Raw genomic sequence first — 21,356 nt, 5'->3', positions numbered from 1 at the left:
CAGGAATACAATATTTAAAAAAGAAAAATCCTTCCTTTCACTGCATTTTTATCTCTGTGGCTGAGCAGTCCCTTGGTATGACACATGCCTCTGACGTCAGCACAGATCGCGTGAATGAGCTTGTGTTAATAAATGCATTAAGCTCTTCATCTCCTATTCACTTACCTTTCTGTTCCCTCAAATACTCCTCATTCTGTTTCATCCACAGCTCTGTCTTGGCCTTCACCTCTATCTCGTTCAAAATGTACTGCAGAGAAGATAACAGGCCCATGCTGATAAGTAAGGCTAAGAGGTGATAATTTGTAAATCTGGGATGCAGAACATCAGACAGTTTTTTGAACTTCACATGACCTGCTAAAGTTTAACTGAAGTTTCAAGCTCCATTTTCAGAGAACAACAATGCAAAATCTTTTTTCTCTTCATTAGTATTTTCGCCTTGTTTTTCCACAAAAATAAAGATTTACTTGAAAAGCAAAGCTACATAACACATGCTTTCAGAGATTATTTTATAATATTCATGCAAAATTTTAAGCATAAATCCAACATTTTGTGAGATTTATATCTTATTACCTAACAGAATTTTGCAAGTAAATGTATCTTCTTGTAAAGATGTTAAGATATTTTTACCAGAAAAAAGTAAGAAAGAAAAACTGATTAAGAAAATTATTTTTGTAATGTAAGTGAATATAAAAGTTAATCCATAAATCCATTAATAACTAACTACACAATGTACCTTTTCAATCTCTTCTTCATCAATCCCATCCAGATCTAGTTCCCCATTTTTTGACTGATCTTCCACTGCAAAAAGACACAAAAATTAATAAAGTGAGAAAAACATTATGAAAAAGTAGTCTGATTTTGGGGGGGAGCAATTCCCACCAGATAGCATACAAGCTATTCAGGTGAATTTCCTGTTTCAGAATGAAATTTGTCCTGCTTGACTGGAGTCTACAGCTGTGTGAGATGGTGCACTACACAGGAAGTACTTTGGCGGTGTTCTCTCAATAACGCACGCACTGCCAGCTCTTTGTTGTGTAATTGCCATTAATAGGCTTAGCGGTGATCTGAAAGGATTTTGTGCTCCTCAAATACTTTCCCAAACTGTCTTAAAATCCACAGTGACAGATTTATTAATCCCAAAATTAAAATCTCAAATCAAGGTAAATATGAAGAGCAATGTTACTGTATGCTAATACAATGGCCTGATGTAACCTCAGATTCACATAAATATGTGTTGTAAACACCACCTGAATACAATTAGCATGTGTCTGTAGGAATATATAAATATAAATGAGATCAGGGCAAGACATGATGAAAGAAAACAATCACAAAATAAAGCAGCATCTCTGCCTGTAAATAGGAATGTAATGGGTAGAGAATTAAAAACATATGAACATTTGGAATGCAATAATCAATAGTGTTTACTCATGATGGATCAAGAATAAACTATCTAGATAACACAATAGAAGCACTCTGATTCTGATTGTCATTTGTATTCAGTTTTGCATTATCTATTCATGCTAACTTTTTTAAAAACCTAGCCAAAGGATTGAACTAAAGCAAATGATGACACACACGCAAACCTTTCTCTGTAAGCGACTTGAAAGATGATTTTAGTATGATGAAAATGCTTTCTCCAAATGTAAAGAGTCAGCCTGGGAAAAGTGTGATTGGATTGGTGGAGCCTCTGTGGATCAAGACCAGATGTTCATTGATTGAACATAGAGAGAGCTGAACGCTGTCTCTACTGTAGCCATCTGACTCGCATTCATACGCTTTGACGTTCTCACAGCGAGACTGGCCAGGGAGAACGGATTTAAATATCTGAACTGAGACCAAAGAAAATAGGTCACAATCTGTCCCCATCTCAGATTCTTACACTTGCCTGTGTGAGGTTTAAGACACATCACACTACTTCAAAGGCCGTAGTGTCCAGTATCAATTGACTGAGTATCATTTGAGATGCAAACATCAGAGGCACCTTCTAAAAAATAGATTCTCCAGTTTAAAAGCCAAGGAAAGAAAAACAAGTCACATTAGATAATATGGGGTCTGCACTGGAATGCTTGAGGGTACAAAAAAAAAATATATATATAAATTGCTTAACACAGTAATTATTACACATCTGATATTATTACTGTTTCATTGGCTTTTATAGACTAGAAATCATTAAATTAATCATGATTATTTTATTCCATTGACAATTCTAGTTTTTAACAGTAATAAATAAATCTAAATTAAAAAAATCTTTTTTTAAAATAAAATTCTAAAGATTTATAAATCTAACATTACTTAACTTTAAATAATTTTATATAGTATAATGTAGAATATAAAAGCATGTCTTTATAAAAAAAAGTATGTTGTCTTGTTATAATATTATTATTAAATTTCTTACACTGGTTAGTTTATACATGAAAATATGCAGTTGCCTTTATATTTTAGTTAGTGGGTACTTCATAAAAGGAGCACCATATTTATAGGTTCTGGGTAAAAAAAAAGTTTAAAGTCTCCTTAAAAGTTTATAGCTAGCCTCCTGAATAACAACACATCCAGTTTAATGGCACATACATCTGAAGGTATATCTATCCTCCCCATGTTGGTCAAGCAAATGTGTACATATGTACTTGTGTAGATGATGTTTTTACCCTAACTCACAATTTCTTTGTCACATGGTTTCAGTCAAAGACCAGTGTCTCATATCAAATATTTGTGTTTTTTCTTACTGCCTTCTTCACACAGTGTATTACATCTTCTACTGTCTCCAACAGCCTGCTCCTCTAATACCTGGTTTTCATCTGGGAGGTGAATTCTAAATCTTTAGCTGGACTGTAATTGAATTCAGGTATCTCGTCCATAAGACGGAGATAGGATACTTGCTCAGGCATGGACCAACATAGACACGCTAGTCTATGAGGGAATCGGGCTTGTTTGCAGGCAGCTTGGAGTGGCTGTCACATATCAAACCCAGTGGAGCAAATCACTGCGTTTCCCCAGAGCGATTGCACAGCCGGCTTGGATAGAAGGGAGAAAGAAAAACAACATGGCGAGATCAAGTTTCTGCTCTTTAGAAGGTTGGAGTATGGCTGATTGGGATTGGATAGATGATGGTAGCCTGTTACAAGGAGCTCCAGTTTCAAAGGGGTTGAAAAGCGTGAAAGGAGTCACCCAAAGGTCACACAGGCAACCAGCAGGGAATGGTTATACAGCCTCAAGTCACCAATTTTAGTGATTTTTTTTTAGCCAAAAAAATAAAAAATTCCATTGTCAAAAAAATTGTCATAAGAATACAAATCTATGTAGCACTTCTCACACAAGTTACTTTCGAACTAAGCAGCTTTCTGTTTGTCAGTGTGTTGGATTTGCATGAACAAATTAAAACATGAGCTAAATCTGCATGGGGAACTTTTTTGCCTTCACATTAAACTCCCAATTCCTATTGGAATGACTGGATTTCATCAGTGACATTTCACATGAGCAATGGTATTTCAAAAAACAAAACCCTAGGCCTAGGGTTTAGCATAATGCAGCTTTTCTCTAAAAATAAACATCCACTTTATCTCAAAATGTCTTCTTGTGTTCATGGCAAGAAAGAAATAAGAACATTTTAATAATTTAAACTCTCTGTTTTCCATTCATATCTCTAAAATTGCACAACAGTACAAAGCAACATGTCAAACTCAAAAAAAAAAAATTAACCAAATTAAAATCAAACTAGCTATGTGATGAATAAACCGAAAGGTAAGTTATTACTGGTTCTCAAATCAACTACGACATTTGATCATGAGACACGTGCAATCCAATGATTTGATATTATTGACGTCCAACCTGTGGCACCATAATTAATTTTAACCAGAAAACCTGAAACAGTCTCAACTTTTGAGATGCCATTTGTCATTTTGGATCATTACGAACTAGTTGTCCGACAATACCTCAAAAATTCTCCCTTTGTGTTCCAAATTTTTTGTGTTTAGGGCAAACTGTCCCTTTGCCTTCTTCAAAAACATGGCATTTTGTTTGTGTGATGATATTGAGAACGCAAAACAAAATTAAATGCTCATAATGCAATATGCTCCAACATATTTCAATGAGGAACGAGCCTCTAATATGAGTATGCACTTGACTGAACATAATCCAGATTACATAATGAATCATATGAATCATTATGCAAATGAACAGATCAGCTTGATGCTCCACTGTGAAATGCCACAGCGATGAATGAATACTGGGGGCAACATTTGCATTTTGAGTTTGAAAGGATGAATATTTGTAGATTATTTTATAACTCATTATATTATAAACTACAACCTATGAATTGCTGTAATAAATAATAATACATACCATCTATTTTTTTTCCATTTAATCAAATGAATTTATAGATCAACTGGTGTTATCATTTAAAGGATGAATTATTAGATTTCTCACAATGCCAACAAGAGACAACCATGTAATGAAGATCCACTGAGATTTACTTTAGATGTAAGCTAACTTCTTTCATTTAAAGCTTGAAAAAGAATTGAAAGATCTTGCGGACTGAGCATGTTTCGAGCTCATACAAAAACGAGGACAAGGTGGAAAAAAAACCTCTTGCAATATGGCACGATAACCTCTGAGGGCCTTTTCCAACCTCACCACCTGCTCACTCTGACTGTGCCATGGGCAAGCTGGCCAAGAAGTGAAGAATATATGTGTATGTGTGTGTATTCTTATCTTCGGGTCAGCTACAGTAAGCAGCTACAGTATCTTTTAAATCAGACTCTATATCTGCCCTAACACATTGACATTCTGCACATACCGTTAACTACAGATGTGGATAGATTACAAAAGAGCCTTTTGCTCTCCACTATCCTTAAGCATGTTTTGATCATGTCAAACACATCTATTTGAAAGGTTAAATGCTGTATTTGCCTGCAGAAGCTGTGCTTTCCCATGCATCATTCAGTGAATGTCCTCCTAGACTGTCATCTCCATCTACACGCACTCTCCCATCTCTCTCTCATTCCCCAAGCCACTGGTCAATCTAAATTAAGCACAGCTGTCTGACTGCATGCAGGCCATTAGATCGATACTTTACACATGCAAGCAGGAGTGGCATTAACAGCAGAGAGAGGGAGGGACAGCGCTCAAAGCGCACTGGACCATAAGGCAGCATCATCACAGCCGAAGCTCAGTGCACAACAGGAAATGCAATGTAGCAATGCAGTATGGGACGAGTTGCAAGCAGGTGTAATAAATCAGTGTCCCTGCTGCAGTAAGCTCATGACATGCCCCTCAATACATACAGACAGGAGAATTTCACTTTTTTACCCCTGGAATAGCCACTTAAAACTGTAAGCTTTAGGGGCCGTTTACAAGGGATGTGTTCTTTATCTGTTGGTGCTGTTTTTTAATGTTTCTATGTAAGCATCTTACTGGTTTTTCAGGGACTCAAAGCATGAACACTGCATTTTTAAAATGCTGCGTCTATCTGCACCTATAATGTCCCTTTTTACAAGATGTAATATGAATTTTATGGCTCTCCTGAATGTGCCCTGTGAAGCTTCAGCTCAAAATACCATACAGATTGTTTATTATAATGTGTTGAAAAGTGTCATTTTTGGGGCGGGTCTAAAAAGTGCTGTTTTAGGGGTGTGTTCCCTTACATGAAAATGAGCTGCAACTTTCCGCCTGACTCCAGAAGGGGGTGGAGCCTAGACGTCTCTGCTTTGCATATGGCAATAAACAGAGAGGAGAAGCAACACAAGCGAGAGTGAGATGACCGGTATTCGGCCGTACAGCAGAAAAAACAACTCAGACCCAGAACAAGGAGAGACTACAGCAGAAGAAACAATGCGAATGAACCAGAATGTCTCGGAATGGTAGTTTGAATAATTGATGTACTTATGTTATGTACTTTATTTATAGTTTTTCACAGCCGCTTTGTAAAGATGGATGCGACACAGCCGATCGCATGCAGACAAAACAGAGGACATGGCACACTGAGAGCTGAAGATATGGTAATACACACCTATCCTAGTAACCCTAGTAACCCTAGTAAGTATGCATTGTGTGTGAACAGCCTATAAGTCCGTGAGGGGCTGAGGAAACTCATTAGTATGTTCATTATAAAGTCATTAGTGTGCCACATACTAATTGGGTTTAAACCTATAGAGTCACATAACTGTCTTCAGTAAGATCAATATGTGCCTTTATTTTTCAAAATTTTATTCTAGCCTTTTTTCCACTTACATTGAGAAAAAAAAGAAATGGGGAACAGGATTGTAAATGTCACAAGCTGGATACAAACTGTTTCGCCTACATGAGCACCATAGGTCAGCGTATGAGAGCATGTGTGCTAACTGCTTGGTTCCAAAACAGTAACAGTAGTCACTGATGATTCAGAGGCATTTGGAAAATTTGATGAAAAACACGTGTTGTCCAGAAATTAAAGATTCTTTTGAATCCAGAGCGTTCAACTCTCTCAGTAAAGCTGCTGGTACTGAGATTCTCAATGCTGCAAGATTGCAAAATATCCTGGTTTCAAAAAGATCCAGAAAAGCTTTGTAAGAACAGGCAGGCATCTCCTTTCGAGGAAAGTTCCTCTCTCCTTTCAGACATGTTGGATAATGCCTGGCATTTGAAATGGCAAAGTTTAAACAAGGTTCATAAAACCACAGCAAGCCCAAGGGAAAATCTTTCCCATATTTTTATCTTTTCATTCTCTCTCTCTCTCTCAAGCACACACAGAGTCAATCTGAAATGCATTACCCAAGATCTGGTTGGAATATATTGAATAATGAAAAACAAAAACTGATAATAGACTCCTAAACCCCTTTATCATCATCAGATTAAAATTCATAATTTCACTGCATTTGCTGCTCTGGAAAATATATATAGATTAAATAAGCAGGACTCCTCAGATGCCTTTTGGGGGAGATTTCTGGGTTAAAACTGGTGCGCCGGTGGGAAGTGAACCTGCGTGAAACAGATGCTAGTGATGGAAAGGAGGCTGTGGAACTGGCCAGTCGCTCTCTTCACAGCAGTGAAAGTGAGAGAGTGAAAATCTCATGTATCCCCAGAGAACTGAGGAGACAGACAGTCTGAAAGAGTGAGACACTTCAGTACCGACAGCCTGTTAGAGTGAGAGAGGCATCTGCCAGACCTCACACACACACACACACACACACACACACACACACACACACACACACACACACACACACACACACACACACACACACACACACACACACACACACACACACACACACACACACACACACACACACACATTCTTGGTCACTTGTTTTCTACCTCTCTCACTCACTTTGTCTCTGTCTGTCTCATGTGTTCCCTATTTAGAGAACACAAAATTTATGCAGACCTGCATACTGCAGCAGTTACTGCTGCATTTCAGTCCCTACTACACTGGAATACGCCTACTCATAATTCAATTATAAATATAAAAAAAAGCGACTTACAAAGTAAAATAAAATAAAATACAATAAAAATAGGATTGGCTAACTATCCATGGTGTTTCCCAGCTTGAAGCCCCAGATGCTAAGATATACAAAGCTTAAAAAATTCTAATAACTCACTCTTTTTACTGTTTTTCTTCATCTTTCAGTGCGCACACAAACACATATTCCCAACCCCAAATTCAGAATGGCCAGCAGTGCATCTTTGGCCTTCATAGTCTGCTGTATGTATTGTTGTGAGTACTGTGAGTCATCCATGCTGAGTGGAACCCCATAAAGCCGTCTTTATGAGCGACCAAGAGGCTTTCACTCCTGCAGAATCATCACCTTCTCCTGCAAAAGGACAATGATGATGAGGGAAATGTATCAGCAAACCGCCAAAGCAGAAATAGTCCACGGAAAGCCGCTCAGACAGCATATAACATTCTAAACTGCTTTAAAATAAAGCACCTCGGCTCCAATCTCCTTAGACTGGCCGGATGAGACATATGCTTTATTCAGATAAACCACTGCTGCTCGTCATTTAGAGCTGTAGGGAACACCTAGGTCGAGGAGTCGTCAGGGGTCAGGGTCAAAGGTTAAAAGGGAATGGCCCGAGTTCAGCTAGTGAGCAGGTGCTTAGGTCAAAGGAGTATTGCTGAGCATTTTATTTTCAGAGTTGTCTTTCAATAATCTAAAGCTTTTGGTAAATAAAGTGATCTGCTGCAGACAGCCACAGCCACTGATTGAATGCATCCTGACCAAAAGATGTTCTTAACAATTGGATTTGTTATTAATGTTATCAATGCTTTGAAGATTAATATTGCTTAACTGCACTAACATTCCAAAAAAAAATTTAAGAAATTAATACTTTCATTCAGCAAGGATGCATTAATTTAATTAGAAGTTTTACATATAGTTAAAAAAAATATATTTTGCCATCACAGGAATTCATTTAATTTTACATTAATTTAATTTAATTTTTAAAACAGTTTATTTTAAATTGTAATAATATTTCACAATATTACTGTTCTTTCTAAAATTTAGGTCAAATAAATGCAGCCTTGGTGCATGATCATGAGAAACATTTGTACAGTAGTACAGGCATTATTTTTGTTTAACTGAACCCTCTCATGTTGACATCACTGAATGACAGTTAAATAACGAATACAGTCATCTGTGCAAGTAAAACAGGACAGCATTTAATAACCTTGGAGTAAAGCTCCATATGTTTCCTGCCTCTGAAATCATATGCTCTCTATAAACTGAAATGAGATCAGCATAAAAACACTATAATGAGAAAGTACATCTGTGGCTTTTGCTCTGCTGTACAGCATGAAGCAGACAGATTGGAGCAGCTCTTATAAAATGTCTTAAAAGGATTTCAAAAAGCTCTAAATGATTATGTCTGGCAGACCCTCCATCGGAGCACTGACTTTCACAATAGCAAAGGGTTAAAGCTTTCCTAAAGATTAAACATTCACCACATTTCCTACAGTCATCCATCTTATTACAAAGAAACCCAGTGACTTTGAAGAACTAATTCTGCTTGATATAACCAGGAAATATTTTGTTTCAACAGACAAATGGACCACAAGAGTTTGGACCTTTATAAAAATGGGGATAAAATATTGTTAATAATATAATATTGTTATGAAATAGTATATCAAGCAAATTAAATCATTCATAAGGTCATATGGAGCCATACATTTTATTTGTTTATTTCTTAATATTTAAGTCAACATGAAATGGAAATTGCAACCATCCCCCCCCCCCCCCAACTGTGAGATGTTTATCCAAATGAAATGTCTTCACAAATGAGAAAAAGAATGTAAGATGAGACTTGATTTAGTCCATCGTGAATTGATTGGACTGCGATCATTTCATGTGCTGGAGGGGAGGGATTGAAACTTGGTTGGCTATTGAGCCACTATTGGCCAATCATCTTGTCTATTGGTTATTGTTGTAATCTTAATTAATTTTGCTAAGAGCACTAAAAATAAAGATTAAACTGACATCCTATTTTTCAGTTGTTTTTGTTTTATTAAAAAACTAATACTACATTAAATTTGTTTATTTATTACCATTGGTTTAGATAAATGGGTCTGAATAATGTCTTGTTTTGGGAGTCTCTGAGTCACAACGGTTAAGAACCATTATAAAGCTACTATTAACTAAACTAATTTTTTCACAAAAAAGCATCATCATTAGAAAAACAGGAAATGCTAAATGTTGAGTGTATACAGTACATAGCCACAATTTATCATATAAAAGAGCAAAGAAAGACACAGTATGTTATAATGAATGCTTTGTTCGGCCAAAGAGAACATCATACTGTGCTAAGGAAGTGGCACACTCACTGTTTGTCATGTCTTCTTCTGTGATGCATTCCCGAATGGAGTCTGTTAGACCAAGGCTGGCTGCACTGGGCAGAGGGCCGAGGAGGGCTGTCATTGGCACATGTGTGACCTGACTGGAGAGCGGTACTGTATCCCTGCTCCCCTCTTGATCCTTTATTCCTCCCTGGTCCCCCTGTTCAAGCACCTGACTGAAGAACTCCTGGTTGAGATGTTGAGCAGCTGCCTCCATTTCCTCATCCTCTAGGTCTTCGTCTCCAGTCATCCCAGAGTCCAAAGACCCACAGTCATCATCTGAAAGGGTGTTACAGCATGAAACAAAAACCAATATCTACACGTGAATCAGCATAAAACCACACAATGCTCTCTTTTAAGAACAAATATCCTCAGCAAACTGTGCTCAGATGAGCCTAGGTGTAATGAATAATCATGCAGAGCACTTGATTTGATCTACCTTCTCTTGCGTAGGAGGCATAAATCCCTCTCAGTTTGGTTCTGCTGCTCGCTGCCAGCTGTGTCTCAATCTCATCGCGGTAGGAGTTGATCTCACCTGCAGAAAACATACACACACATACACATTAGCTTGATGTCTCTGATAGACAGTTTGATTTTTTGTCTGAAAAATATTCAGCATGCAACATTGATTCCTTGGCAGAGTGTGTTCAACGTTCAGATTGTGTATGCTAATGGCACGTCAAGTAATGATGTATAGTCCTAATATATGGAGGCGTTTATGGAAACAGCTGCACTCTAAACCACAAGGGAACTTGACATTCATAATAGTCAAAAAAATCTTGAAATGCTTAGTGTAGCCAAGATAACACACCACAGAGAGCATTCAGATGCCATGTTGAGTCAACAGAGAGAATCAATATCTTATTCCAGGAGGACAGACTAACCTTGGTATTCCTCAAGTTTCTTGGCCAGCTCCTGCTCCAGCTGAAACAATGACATTTCAATTAAGAGAACCATTTATCCAGAGTCTCATATGGCTGAATCATATAACAAAAACACAAAAACAAGTCACACACACACAAACACACACACACACACACACACACACACACACACACACACACACACACACACACACACACACACACACACACACACACACACACACTATTGTACTGGGTAAGTAAGATTTTGTAATGTTTTTGAAAGATGTCTCTTATGCTTACCAAGGCTGCATTTAATTTGATCAAAAAATGTAGTAAAAACAGTCACATTAAATATTATTACAATTTAAAAAAGCATTTTTTCATATATTTGTTTTAAAAAGTAATTTATTCCTTTGATGGTAAAGCTGAATTTTCAGCATCATTACTCCAATCTTCAGTGTCACATGACTCTTCAGAAATCATTCTAATATGCTGATTTACTGATGAAGAAAAATATCTTATTATTATCAATCTTGAAAACAGTTGTGCTGCTTAATATTTTTGTTGTTATATTTTTCAATTATCCATAAAAAAGAAAAATCATTTACTATTTTCCTATTTGAAATAGAAATCTTTTGTAAAAAAATTTTTTATAAATGTCTTTCACTTTTGAGCAGTTTAATGCCTCCTTGCTAAATATAAGAATTAATTTCTTTCAAAAAAAAAAAAATAATAAAATAAATAAATATCTCAACAGCAATGTATCCCCCATATGAGTACCTGCTGCATCTTGACTTTTTTCTGTCCTGCAACAAAAGACGGAGGATCACATTCTTTCTCAAGGTCCACTCGCATGAACTCATCGATGGTCAGAGCACTGGTGGGGGTCTCCTCAAACTCTGTCAGCCTGGTTGATACAGTAATTAAATTATATTTAATAATACTGACAAGATATATCCAGTATAGACTTTTACCAATATGGCACCGATATATTGTACATCCCTAGTTCTACTGTGACAAATTAAATCTGAGGTATTTCAACATTATCTATCAAACATAAGCTGGGACACTACTTGTTTTTTGGGTGACAATAGCATTCAATTTCCTTAAAAATATGCTCAGATCAGCCATGATATTCACCTTTTTCTCAGCGTGGCCTCACACACCTTGACGACTGATATCACCTCCTTCACCGTACGACGGAATTCATGCATACGAGCAGCTACAAGCAGAGCTGGGAGGACATGGGAGAGAAAATGAGGATAAATGTTTTGTCCCAAAAAGTATTGTTCTCAATTTGTATGACATTTAACCACCATGCAAAATATACAGTGTATGTACCCTACAAAAGTGTTGAGAGTGCATTTTCTATAGTAAGTGAGCATTTGTAAAAAGAATCTCTGCAGATGCTGAGGTGTGTTGTGCGATGTAATAACCTGGTTAGTGGGCATTATGCAAATTGTGCTGCGGAGTTGTTTTTAAGAGAAAAACAACAAAACAAGACTATACAATCCAATATTTCTATAAGCAAACAATATATTTATTCACTAATACTTTTTTTGTCCTAAAAAGCACAAAAAAAGCATTTTGTCAGATCAAACTAAGTATAGTATTATAATTTTCAATATATTTAAAAAAATTACAGTTTACAAAAATGTAAATATTACATATTAAATTTTAGTACTATGTTTACTAAGTATAGTATTATAATTTTCAATATATTTATATTTATCATATAGCTTTATTGCTTGGGCACACATCATTTTGTTACTTTGAAATAAGTAAAACTTGTATGTTGTATGTTCACTTAGTTGTTCAGTTTCTAATAAAATTAATTAATTAATTAATTAATTAAATAAATATTGTAGTTAAACAGTAATATTGTGGAAAAATTATTCCAATTTAAAATGCAATTTTATTTTATCCAAATGCTTATCAATGCAAAGCTGAAAAAACACATCACTCCAGTCTTCAGTGTCACATGATCTTTTAGAAATCATTCTAATATGCTGATTTGCTGCTCAAGTAACATGTCATCTTATTATTAATATTGAAAACAGTTGTGCTGCTTATTCAAATGGAATTTTTTGTAAAAGTTTGTACAGAGAGAACAGCATTTATTTGAAATGGATTTTTTTGTAAAAGTTTGTACTGTCAAATTAATCAATTTAATGCATCTGTGCTAAATATAATGAATAATTTCTTCAAAAATAAGTGCATATTCTAAATCAAAAAAAAAAATAAAACAAAAAAAATTGCTTATGAATAATAACTTCACATTCAAAAACGAACGCACAAACACTCTGTTTTTTGTTTTTATCTTGATCTTTGTTTTTGCAGTGTTCACACTCTGAGCCAGAAGGTGAAGTGTAGTTGTGTTTACTCACCTCGCTCTAAAACAATCAACCTCAATGCAGAAAACTGACATTTACACTTACCATATTCCCCTGAATACTGTGAATGATTAATGATGAATTATTAATTATTCAGGTATTGCTGCAGTAAAAAATGAGACAGTGAGAGAGGGCTGAACTAAAGATGCAGTAAGGAAGTTTGCCTTCTGTTCCTGAGCAATCAAGGGATCTTGCTGACGACAGACTGCAGAGACCAATGCTTTCTTTTTTAAAGCACTTGCAGTGATCTCGTTTTTATCCTTGTTATGGAACTCACTGCTCCAGTTCCCATGTCAAACTTTTAGCACATTAAGGGATTTGCTTTATGATCTGACAGATGCGCAGAACTGAAGACTGAAAAAACACGTAGACTATTTTCATTCTGAGCTGACAAAGAAGGCGTAGTGAATCTTTTAACAACTCGGAGGTTAATCCAAAACAAAGACAGAACTGAGGTTTACACAAAAAAATGAAGATTATGTTATGATTCAGGGTACATGTCTGGTGGTTTGATTCAAGTCTTCTCAATTTGATTTAAACTGCGTTCATAAGATGAACAAGGATTTCATTAGGGCCTCAAAGACTTTTATTGCATGGACATGAACAGTTAAAACATTCTTCAAATATCTTCTTTTGTGTTCCCCAGATAAAAAACAAAATCGTACAGGTTTGCAATGACATAAGGGTGAGTAAATATGGATGGAACTCTCATTTTTGGATGAACAAAGTGTTCAAGAGACCTCCAAATACAATAGAGTGTTTATCATTAGAACATTAGACAATTTACCTGCACCACACAAGCCTGATGGTCGCCGTCCTGTGTGCATCCAGTCTCTTTTCATCCTCTGCAGCAGTCTGAGAGCAGTCATCGAAACCTCATGAGTCTTTTCACCGAACTCCAACATGTGGGCGAATCGTGGAATGTACAGACATGGATCTATAAATAGAAATCAACAGATCTGTATTCAGTGACTGGACACGAACCTGAGAACATAACCTAAATTTGTATTTCCAATTTGAAAACTGAGTTTGAGTTTATTACAAATCAAGGCTTTTCATCTCTGTGTACCTCGTTTAGCTGATCCCCTTTCAAAAGATTAAAAAAGCATCATTTTTTGGTTGTTCTCCATGACCCCATGTTGTATCTAGAACACAGTCCTCCTATGGGAACCTTTAAAAGAGGCCTGGCTTAGTCAATCCGTGGGAGCACATATCCCTCACTTCCACCTACTTCTAAGTCCTTGGGTAAACTCATTCTGCTGACCCAATAAAGCCCAAACATCACTGCTGTCCTAATAAGAAGGAAATGAGCTCAGCTAAGGAAGGCGGACATCTACGATCCTATCTAAGGCTACACTATAAGGACTGCACCTGCACTTATGAGACATAGTATGCTCACTGAAATCTCCCTAGACTGTGTCTGTCACCGGCCTTTTTATAATGCTAGGCAATTTTATAGTAAATTATCATATTTATTGATGCAGTACTAAAGCAGAGCGGTTGACAGAACAAATATTCTGTGCCGTCTGTGAAACAGGAAATAGTTTAAGTCGTTTAAGAAAAATTTAATTTTCGCATGTAACATTCTTTGGAATGATCCATAGTGCTCTGAAAAATAAATTGATTTTCAGACTTCTATTTCAGTCATGGCTGTAAAATTATCTGATTTGTGAGACTGTGGCTGTCAGAGTTTGATTAAGGGGAAAGTGACAAATGAATACAGGGAGAAATAATCAATTAGATCTCTGAGAATTGTTGGTGGGGATGGGAAACATGGCTTTGTAGAAAAAGACGCCTCTTGGTGAGGGTTGTAGACAGCAGTACAGTTAGGAAAAATCCTCCTTGAGAAAGCCACATGCTGCATATTCCAACAACAGAGACCCCACTGAAGCAAAATTATGGATGATGCTCTTCAATTTGGTGCTAAAATAGGTTCTGATCTAGGCTGAACAATGACATCCCTTAGAAGATGCATTGAGGGATCAGACGTCTCAGACTCATTCTCTGACCTTGTCTGATGTGTCTGTAATTGTTAGATCATCATTTGCTTTGGGGAAGCTTGATTCTGACACAGTGGGAGTGCTTAATTGAAAGCGCTAATCAAGATCTTTTGAAATTAGCACATGGCAGAAGTGGTTTTTTCAATATACATTTAATTCTGCAGCCCAGTGGAAATGTATAAAAATCCACATTACATTTACATTTATGCATTTAGCAGACGCTTTTATCAAAAGTGACTTACAGTGCTTTCAGGCTAACATTTTTTACCTAACATGTGTTCCCTGGGAATCGAACCCACAACCTCCTGCGCTGCTAACGCAATGCCACAGAAACACATTAAACTATAGAAATGCATATAAGAGAACAAAACTGCTGAATGAATACTACACAACAAAACTAATAAACAATGACGGTCATTTTACGGTAACTGCAAGTATTATACTGTTAAACCTCTAAATAGTTCATATATCATACACTAGAGATATACAGAGAGGGGGGAAAACAGTATGTGAAGAGTACTGTCCAAATTCACAGTATTAACTTAAGAGTAGGCGAAAAGTTCAGGATGACTAACTACTTCCTGTGAGATTTACGAAACTTCTCATCCATTTCTGTAGTATCTGACAACAGTAATAAACTTTCACATTAGTGGCTGTTGCTGCTACACAGCTGCCTATTGGACTGCTTTTTAACTAATTTGGTTTGTGTTTTGTTCACTTTCAGCGCTTACTAAAAGCATTATTTCCACCTAATTTTTAATCATACAGTGGGTGCAGCCATTAGTAAATTGAATGTGCAAGGCTTCCGGTGTCTGCTTCCAGTTATTTTTAGCTGTACAAAAACAGCTCTTAATGCTGCCTGATAATGGTATTTCTTATCATATTATTTTAATCTAGTATCATAATCATAAACACAATGTTTTTGTGCAAATAGTTTTAACATGTAATGCACTGTGTTGTTCTTCAAGTTATTTCCTTTTACCAGTATACACTGCCATACACTACCAACATAGCAGCGTTCATGAAGGGACAACTACTGTACTTCATGTAGAACAAACACAGCTTTTTCTAAAAGATGGATATGATTGGAGCCGTCATCTTATGTGAGTTTATGTCATTTTAATCATTATTTCTCAAAAGGGTTATTAAATTCTTAATGTATAAAACTTTTTAATTAGCAAAACATTATTCAGTGCACCTTTAAGACCTAAACCTGCTTCTCTGACTCAAAGTGACTTACTGAAAGTGCTTTACATTTAGTACATTTCGCTCTCTGTGTGCATGTTCCACGCGCTTTGTCCGGGAAAAAAAAACATCATTGTGTAAGTTGTGTGAGATAGATAAGCCGCTTATCGTAGCGAGGGATCCAGTTTCCAGCGCCGGAGCCCTCTGTTGGAGATTCGGGAAAGCTGTGCAAGCCCAACCCCCTCTCTCTCATTGCACACTGTAGATTTAACATGGCTCCTGGCTGCCAGCGAGCCTTCAAACATCAAACCTGAATGTATTTTCCTGGCAGCTGCTCTTCGGTCGGCTCAGTAAGGTAAAGAATGATGTGCTATTTAAGTTCCTCTGCGGTTACTGTTTTAATGAATCGCGAATAATGATTAATATTACTTCGACTAAAGAGTCCGTTTTGGTGGACAAATCTATGCTGACGGTTGCTCTGCTCTACTGCTACTTTATCTCTTTCAAAACGGTCTGTAAAGAACGCTCGCGCTATTGATCGGACATGTTAATTGTGAACGCGGACGATATTTCTACCGACCACATCAAAGATTTGCTTAGGAGGTTGAGCACTTGGTTGCAGATGTTTATTCCCTTATGAGACATTAAGGCTTCATCAGCAGATTGACTGATCCTATGAAGTTGAAACACTGCAGCTGAAGCTGATAGTTGTAAAGCGTTGTTGAGTTCTGTATTGCGCGTTGGTGGAAAAAAGTTACTTTATGAAATTAAGAAACAAAATCTTTGCGCGAGATTTCATATAAAGCTGATCAAATCTGGCCTCGGGTCATGATGACATGTATAGCACTAGCGTAAGATACGATACATTTAGATTTTTTTAGTGCTGATGGAAGTGGTGACGTAAACATACAATTTCAACAATATAGATGGGAATCGTGAATTAAACGATTCTGGCTCCGAAGCCGATTTTTGTTAACGATTCAAGTTGCTTAATTCAGTGGCCCACGTTTTGAAAACATTTAATGTCCTCAATTTGTAAATTATAACATTAGGCCAGATTCAACATAACATAAATAAATGCAATAGCCTACAATTTTTCCTCCAAAAATATGTGCATACACAGACTTTCTAATGACTTTTTACAAGCTTTTTTAAGCATTTACATTGGATTGCACTTGTCTTGCATTTCACATAGTACAATAAATATGCGGTACCATATTTAATTCAATTTTTGTTTTAATTAAATACCACTGTGTATACCTACACGTTGTCATGTAAACAACTCCGTATACAAATATTTCGGTCTCACAAGCATTAAACATAACACATTAGCAGTTCGTGCTTTATTACATGAAATTAATAACTTGCGAGTCAGGTAATTTCAGTAAGGCTGCTATTAATTCGTAAATGTTTTGAAGCATAAGAGCCGATTCATAAGAATCGTTCGATTCATAGTCGAAGTACCCTGGTCGCGTATGCATTTGATTCACTAAAAAGAACCAACTCGTAAGAATCATTCGTTCGGGAATCAACAACGTTGATTAGTGTTGCGCTGAACTCTAAAATAATTCGATTCGTTTATTTTTTTAACGGAGCGGTTCTCGGTTCCTAACCCTAAAAACAATGAGCAAAGGGTTAATTCGTGCTCGTGTGAGCGGCGCGAGGGGGGCTGGCGGTTCGGCAGTGGGAGGCGCCTTTGGGCCACTGACGTCCGATTCACTCGTAGTTTGATTTGTCAACAGAGAGCTGGGCGTCCACGCCCGTTACACAAAACGGGCTTTACAAACAGTACAGAGTAGAGACGCTTGAGAGGGGATACACCACAGATATGTAGGATGACAAGGACCACGTAGCATTTTCCGTGGTCGATTCCGGACCTCTTGATTTATTTATCCGAGCGTAGTTTGCTTTACTTGCATCCTGTTACATTCATTGTACAAAGTCCGAGATGAAGGACGCGAGGATGCGATGAGGAGGAAAAAGGTTTCGAGCTGGAACGTTTCTGCTGGACGGTTACGTTGATGTTGTTTTGGTAAATGTGTCCAAAATGGAAAAGATGCCCAGGAAGCGCGTGTGACCGAGGCTTGTGATTTCTAATTAAATTAAAGGGAGCTGTTTTTTTCCCGCTACACCTGCCTTTTAATTACTCTGCAGACTGGTGGATAAACTTGCTGATGCCAACAACGCCAGATTGCCTATATGGCAGGATCATGAAGTTTCTGACGTTTTTCCTTTTGCTTCCAGAAACCTTAAAAAGGACTAGAAAGAGTGGGAAACAGCTCAGCAAGCTGCCAGTATGCTATGAAATTGTGACTTTGTCCTTGAGGAAGAAGATGGCTGCAGAACTCTATCCTGCCAGCATAAATACCAACCTTCCCAACACTAACAGCACAGCAGTCACAGCTGCCAGCAAAAAGACCATCGTCCAAGTCACTCAAACGGTGACAACGTCGACTACCACTGCCACTCAGCAGAACATCAACAATAATAACGTCGAGGCTGCCAGCTGGCAGTCCACTCACCCAACACTGCGAGAGAGGTAAGGGTGCCTTCGGCTTGCTTTTCGAATCATCTACGCTGTTAAGGGTCCATAAACAAAATATTCTGTTGCATTTTGTTCTCTTTAGGAATGCTTTGATGTTCAATAACGAACTCATGGCAGATGTTCATTTTGTTGTGGGTCCGCCTGGAGCATCCCAAAAAGTTCCAGCACACAAGGTGAGCGAATCCTACCGAGTCAACACGCATCTCGAGTGCCTCTTTCATCAAGCGTCTGCTTGACTGCTTTTCTTTGGCTTTTGTGCTTCCAGTATGTGCTGGCAGTGGGGAGTTCTGTTTTCGGTGCCATGTTTTATGGAGATCTAGCAGAAGGAGAATCTGAGATTCATATTCCTGACGTGGAGCCTGCTGCTTTTTTAATTCTTTTGAAGTAAGTTCTGCACTTAATTTATGTGTCGTTGATGTGACACTCATTTTCTCCATTTTTAATTCTTGAAATTTCCAAATTCTTAGAGAAAAAAAAAGTAACAACTGCTTTTGTCCACCAAAAGTCATTTGGTGAAACCAATTTGGAAGAGAAAAATGTTAAATAGTCCCTCCTCGTGACTTTCAAGTTGAATACATACAGTTCTGATTTTAACTCCCTTAAAGCGTAATGATTAATTATGGTTTTCTTTCTTTTTTGAAAAATAAGCAAAAAAAATATTTTTCTTATGTATTCAAGGTGTAAGGAAAATGTTATAATTTTTACTTGGTTACACCACATGAAATTTTTAAAAATTATCACATTGAAAATTTTCTTGAATGTTGGATTAATATGGTTTAACTTGAATACAAAGAGCAGATTTCTAAGATGCATTTTATCTTTCCTCATACAGTATATTTATTTTTTAATCACTTGTTGTTGACCCCGGCATGTAACTCTAAACTCAATCACTGCAAAGCCTAATGCTTGTATAACAGCTATTAAAAAAGACATTGTTGATTTCTAAGTCTTTTTCTATTCACTTCCAGGTACATGTACAGCGATGAGATTGAACTTGAAGCAGACACAGTGCTGGCCACTCTGTATGCTGCCAAAAAGTATATAGTGCCTGCACTGGCTAAGGCCTGTGTCACCTTTCTGGAGACAAGCCTGGAGGCCAAAAATGCCTGTGTGTTGTTATCCCAGAGTCGACTGTTTGAGGAGCCTGAGTTGACCCAGCGGTGTTGGGAGGTCATTGATGCTCAGGCTGAGCTGGCGCTTCGCTCTGAGGGTTTCTGTGAGATTGATCTTCAAACGTTGGCGATTATACTAAAGCGAGAGACTCTCAACACCCGGGAGGCGGTGGTCTTCCAGGCAGCTCTCGATTGGGCCGTGGCTGAATGCAAAAGGCAGGGACTGGGACCGACGTCTCGTAATAAAAGGGCAGTGCTGGGCAAGGCTCTCTACTTGGTTCGTATCCCAACCATGACCCTGGAGGAGTTTGCCAACGGAGCCGCTCAGTCAGACGTTTTAACTCTGGAAGAGACTCATGATGTCTTCCTGTGGTACACGGCTGCCAATAAGCCCAAGCTGGAATTCCCACTGCAGAAAAGAAAGGGTCTGACGCCACAGTGCTGCCATCGTTTCCAGTCATCTGCTTACCGTAGTAACCAATGGCGCTACCGCGGACGCTGCGATAGCATCCAGTTTGCGGTGGACAAGAGGATCTTCATTGCAGGGCTTGGCTTGTACGGTTCCAGCGGTGGAAAGGCAGAGTACAGTGTCAAGATTGAACTCAAGCGCCAAGGAGTGACACTGGCCCAGAACCTAACAAAATTTGTTTCAGACGGATCTAGCAACACCTTCTCTGTATGGTTTGAACACCCGGTCCAAGTGGAGCAGGACACCTTCTACACAGTCAGTGCCGTATTGGATGGGAATGAACTTAGTTACTTCGGACAGGAGGGTATGACGGAAGTGCAATGTGGAAAGGTGACCTTCCAGTTCCAGTGCTCCTCGGACAGTACCAACGGAACTGGAGTACAGGGGGGTCAGATCCCAGAGCTGGTCTTCTATGCCTGAAAATGTCAGGACATCCATATTGCAGTGCATTCCACTCACTGGAATTTAGATGGATTGAATACAGGGTCTCGTGAGGCTCTTGCCTTTATAATGTAGCAGCAGTGAACTTGATGGTAATGGCGTTTTAGAACCACAGTGGACTCGGATGGGAGGAATGTTCTTCAGCTTTATTTATTGCAAAAATTATATATTTGATTTAATTACTGATGCTGCAGCAAGCAGATCTATATATATATATATAAATGAAGAAAGTTGTACTGCTCTGATAGTTGACGGAAGCCATTAGTGTGTCATGTTTTGTACATAACTTATTTGTTTTCAGCTTGATGCTGACTGACAAATAAAATGTCTTGTATTAGTGATCAGCTTCCTGAACTGCAGATTATAAACGTTTTTGTGACTCAAATCCAAAGTTTGTTTTCATTAATTATTCATGGCCACTTATGAAATGCATCAAGAATGAAATGATGCCATTCTGCTCAATCCCAACTTCAGCAACAAGGAAAGTTGAGCTCAATCTATATTTTAGATGTCTTGTACTTAAATACACTTTAAAATAAT

At 37.7% G+C, this 21,356-nt stretch overlaps 2 protein-coding genes across 6 annotated transcripts in view; one reads left to right on the top strand and one right to left on the bottom strand.

Moving 5' to 3' along the window:
* LOC109058210 (transcription factor IIIB 90 kDa subunit-like) overlaps nucleotides 1-21,356 on the bottom strand; it is a 60,786-nt gene that overhangs the window by 16,757 nt on the left and 22,673 nt on the right. For all 3 annotated transcript variants that reach the window (XM_042777629.1, XM_042777627.1, XM_042777628.1), the window contains 8 exons: nucleotides 13,852-14,001; nucleotides 11,812-11,905; nucleotides 11,452-11,578; nucleotides 10,690-10,729; nucleotides 10,245-10,340; nucleotides 9,794-10,084; nucleotides 734-798; nucleotides 166-247 (listed from right to left, as the gene is read on the bottom strand). In XM_042777629.1, the coding sequence (XP_042633563.1) occupies nucleotides 166-247; nucleotides 734-798; nucleotides 9,794-10,084; nucleotides 10,245-10,340; nucleotides 10,690-10,729; nucleotides 11,452-11,578; nucleotides 11,812-11,905; nucleotides 13,852-14,001 (945 nt within the window). The remainder of the gene's footprint in view (nucleotides 1-165; nucleotides 248-733; nucleotides 799-9,793; nucleotides 10,085-10,244; nucleotides 10,341-10,689; nucleotides 10,730-11,451; nucleotides 11,579-11,811; nucleotides 11,906-13,851; nucleotides 14,002-21,356) is intronic.
* On the top strand, nucleotides 16,438-21,201 carry LOC109058209 (BTB/POZ domain-containing protein 6-B-like). Of its 3 annotated transcripts, none has more exons than XM_019075430.2 (5): nucleotides 16,438-16,604; nucleotides 18,494-18,788; nucleotides 18,877-18,967; nucleotides 19,060-19,178; nucleotides 19,763-21,201. In XM_019075430.2, exons 2-5 carry the CDS (start codon nucleotides 18,583-18,585, stop codon nucleotides 20,793-20,795), a joined length of 1,449 nt encoding a protein of 482 aa, XP_018930975.1. In that variant the 5' UTR covers nucleotides 16,438-16,604; nucleotides 18,494-18,582; the 3' UTR covers nucleotides 20,796-21,201. The 3 variants fall into 3 exon arrangements, with proteins under 3 accessions (XP_018930975.1, XP_018930974.1, XP_042633564.1); XM_042777630.1 differs by lacking the exon at nucleotides 16,438-16,604 and adding an exon at nucleotides 17,733-18,281; XM_019075429.2 differs by lacking the exon at nucleotides 16,438-16,604 and having other exon boundaries at nucleotides 17,723-18,788.

The sequence above is a fragment of the Cyprinus carpio genome, chromosome A20, assembly GCF_018340385.1.
Source record: "Cyprinus carpio isolate SPL01 chromosome A20, ASM1834038v1, whole genome shotgun sequence".
In the NCBI taxonomy this organism is placed as follows: Eukaryota; Metazoa; Chordata; class Actinopteri; order Cypriniformes; family Cyprinidae; genus Cyprinus; species Cyprinus carpio.
Note: the sequence above shows the minus strand (reverse complement) of the source record. Positions and strands in the feature narration are given on the sequence as shown.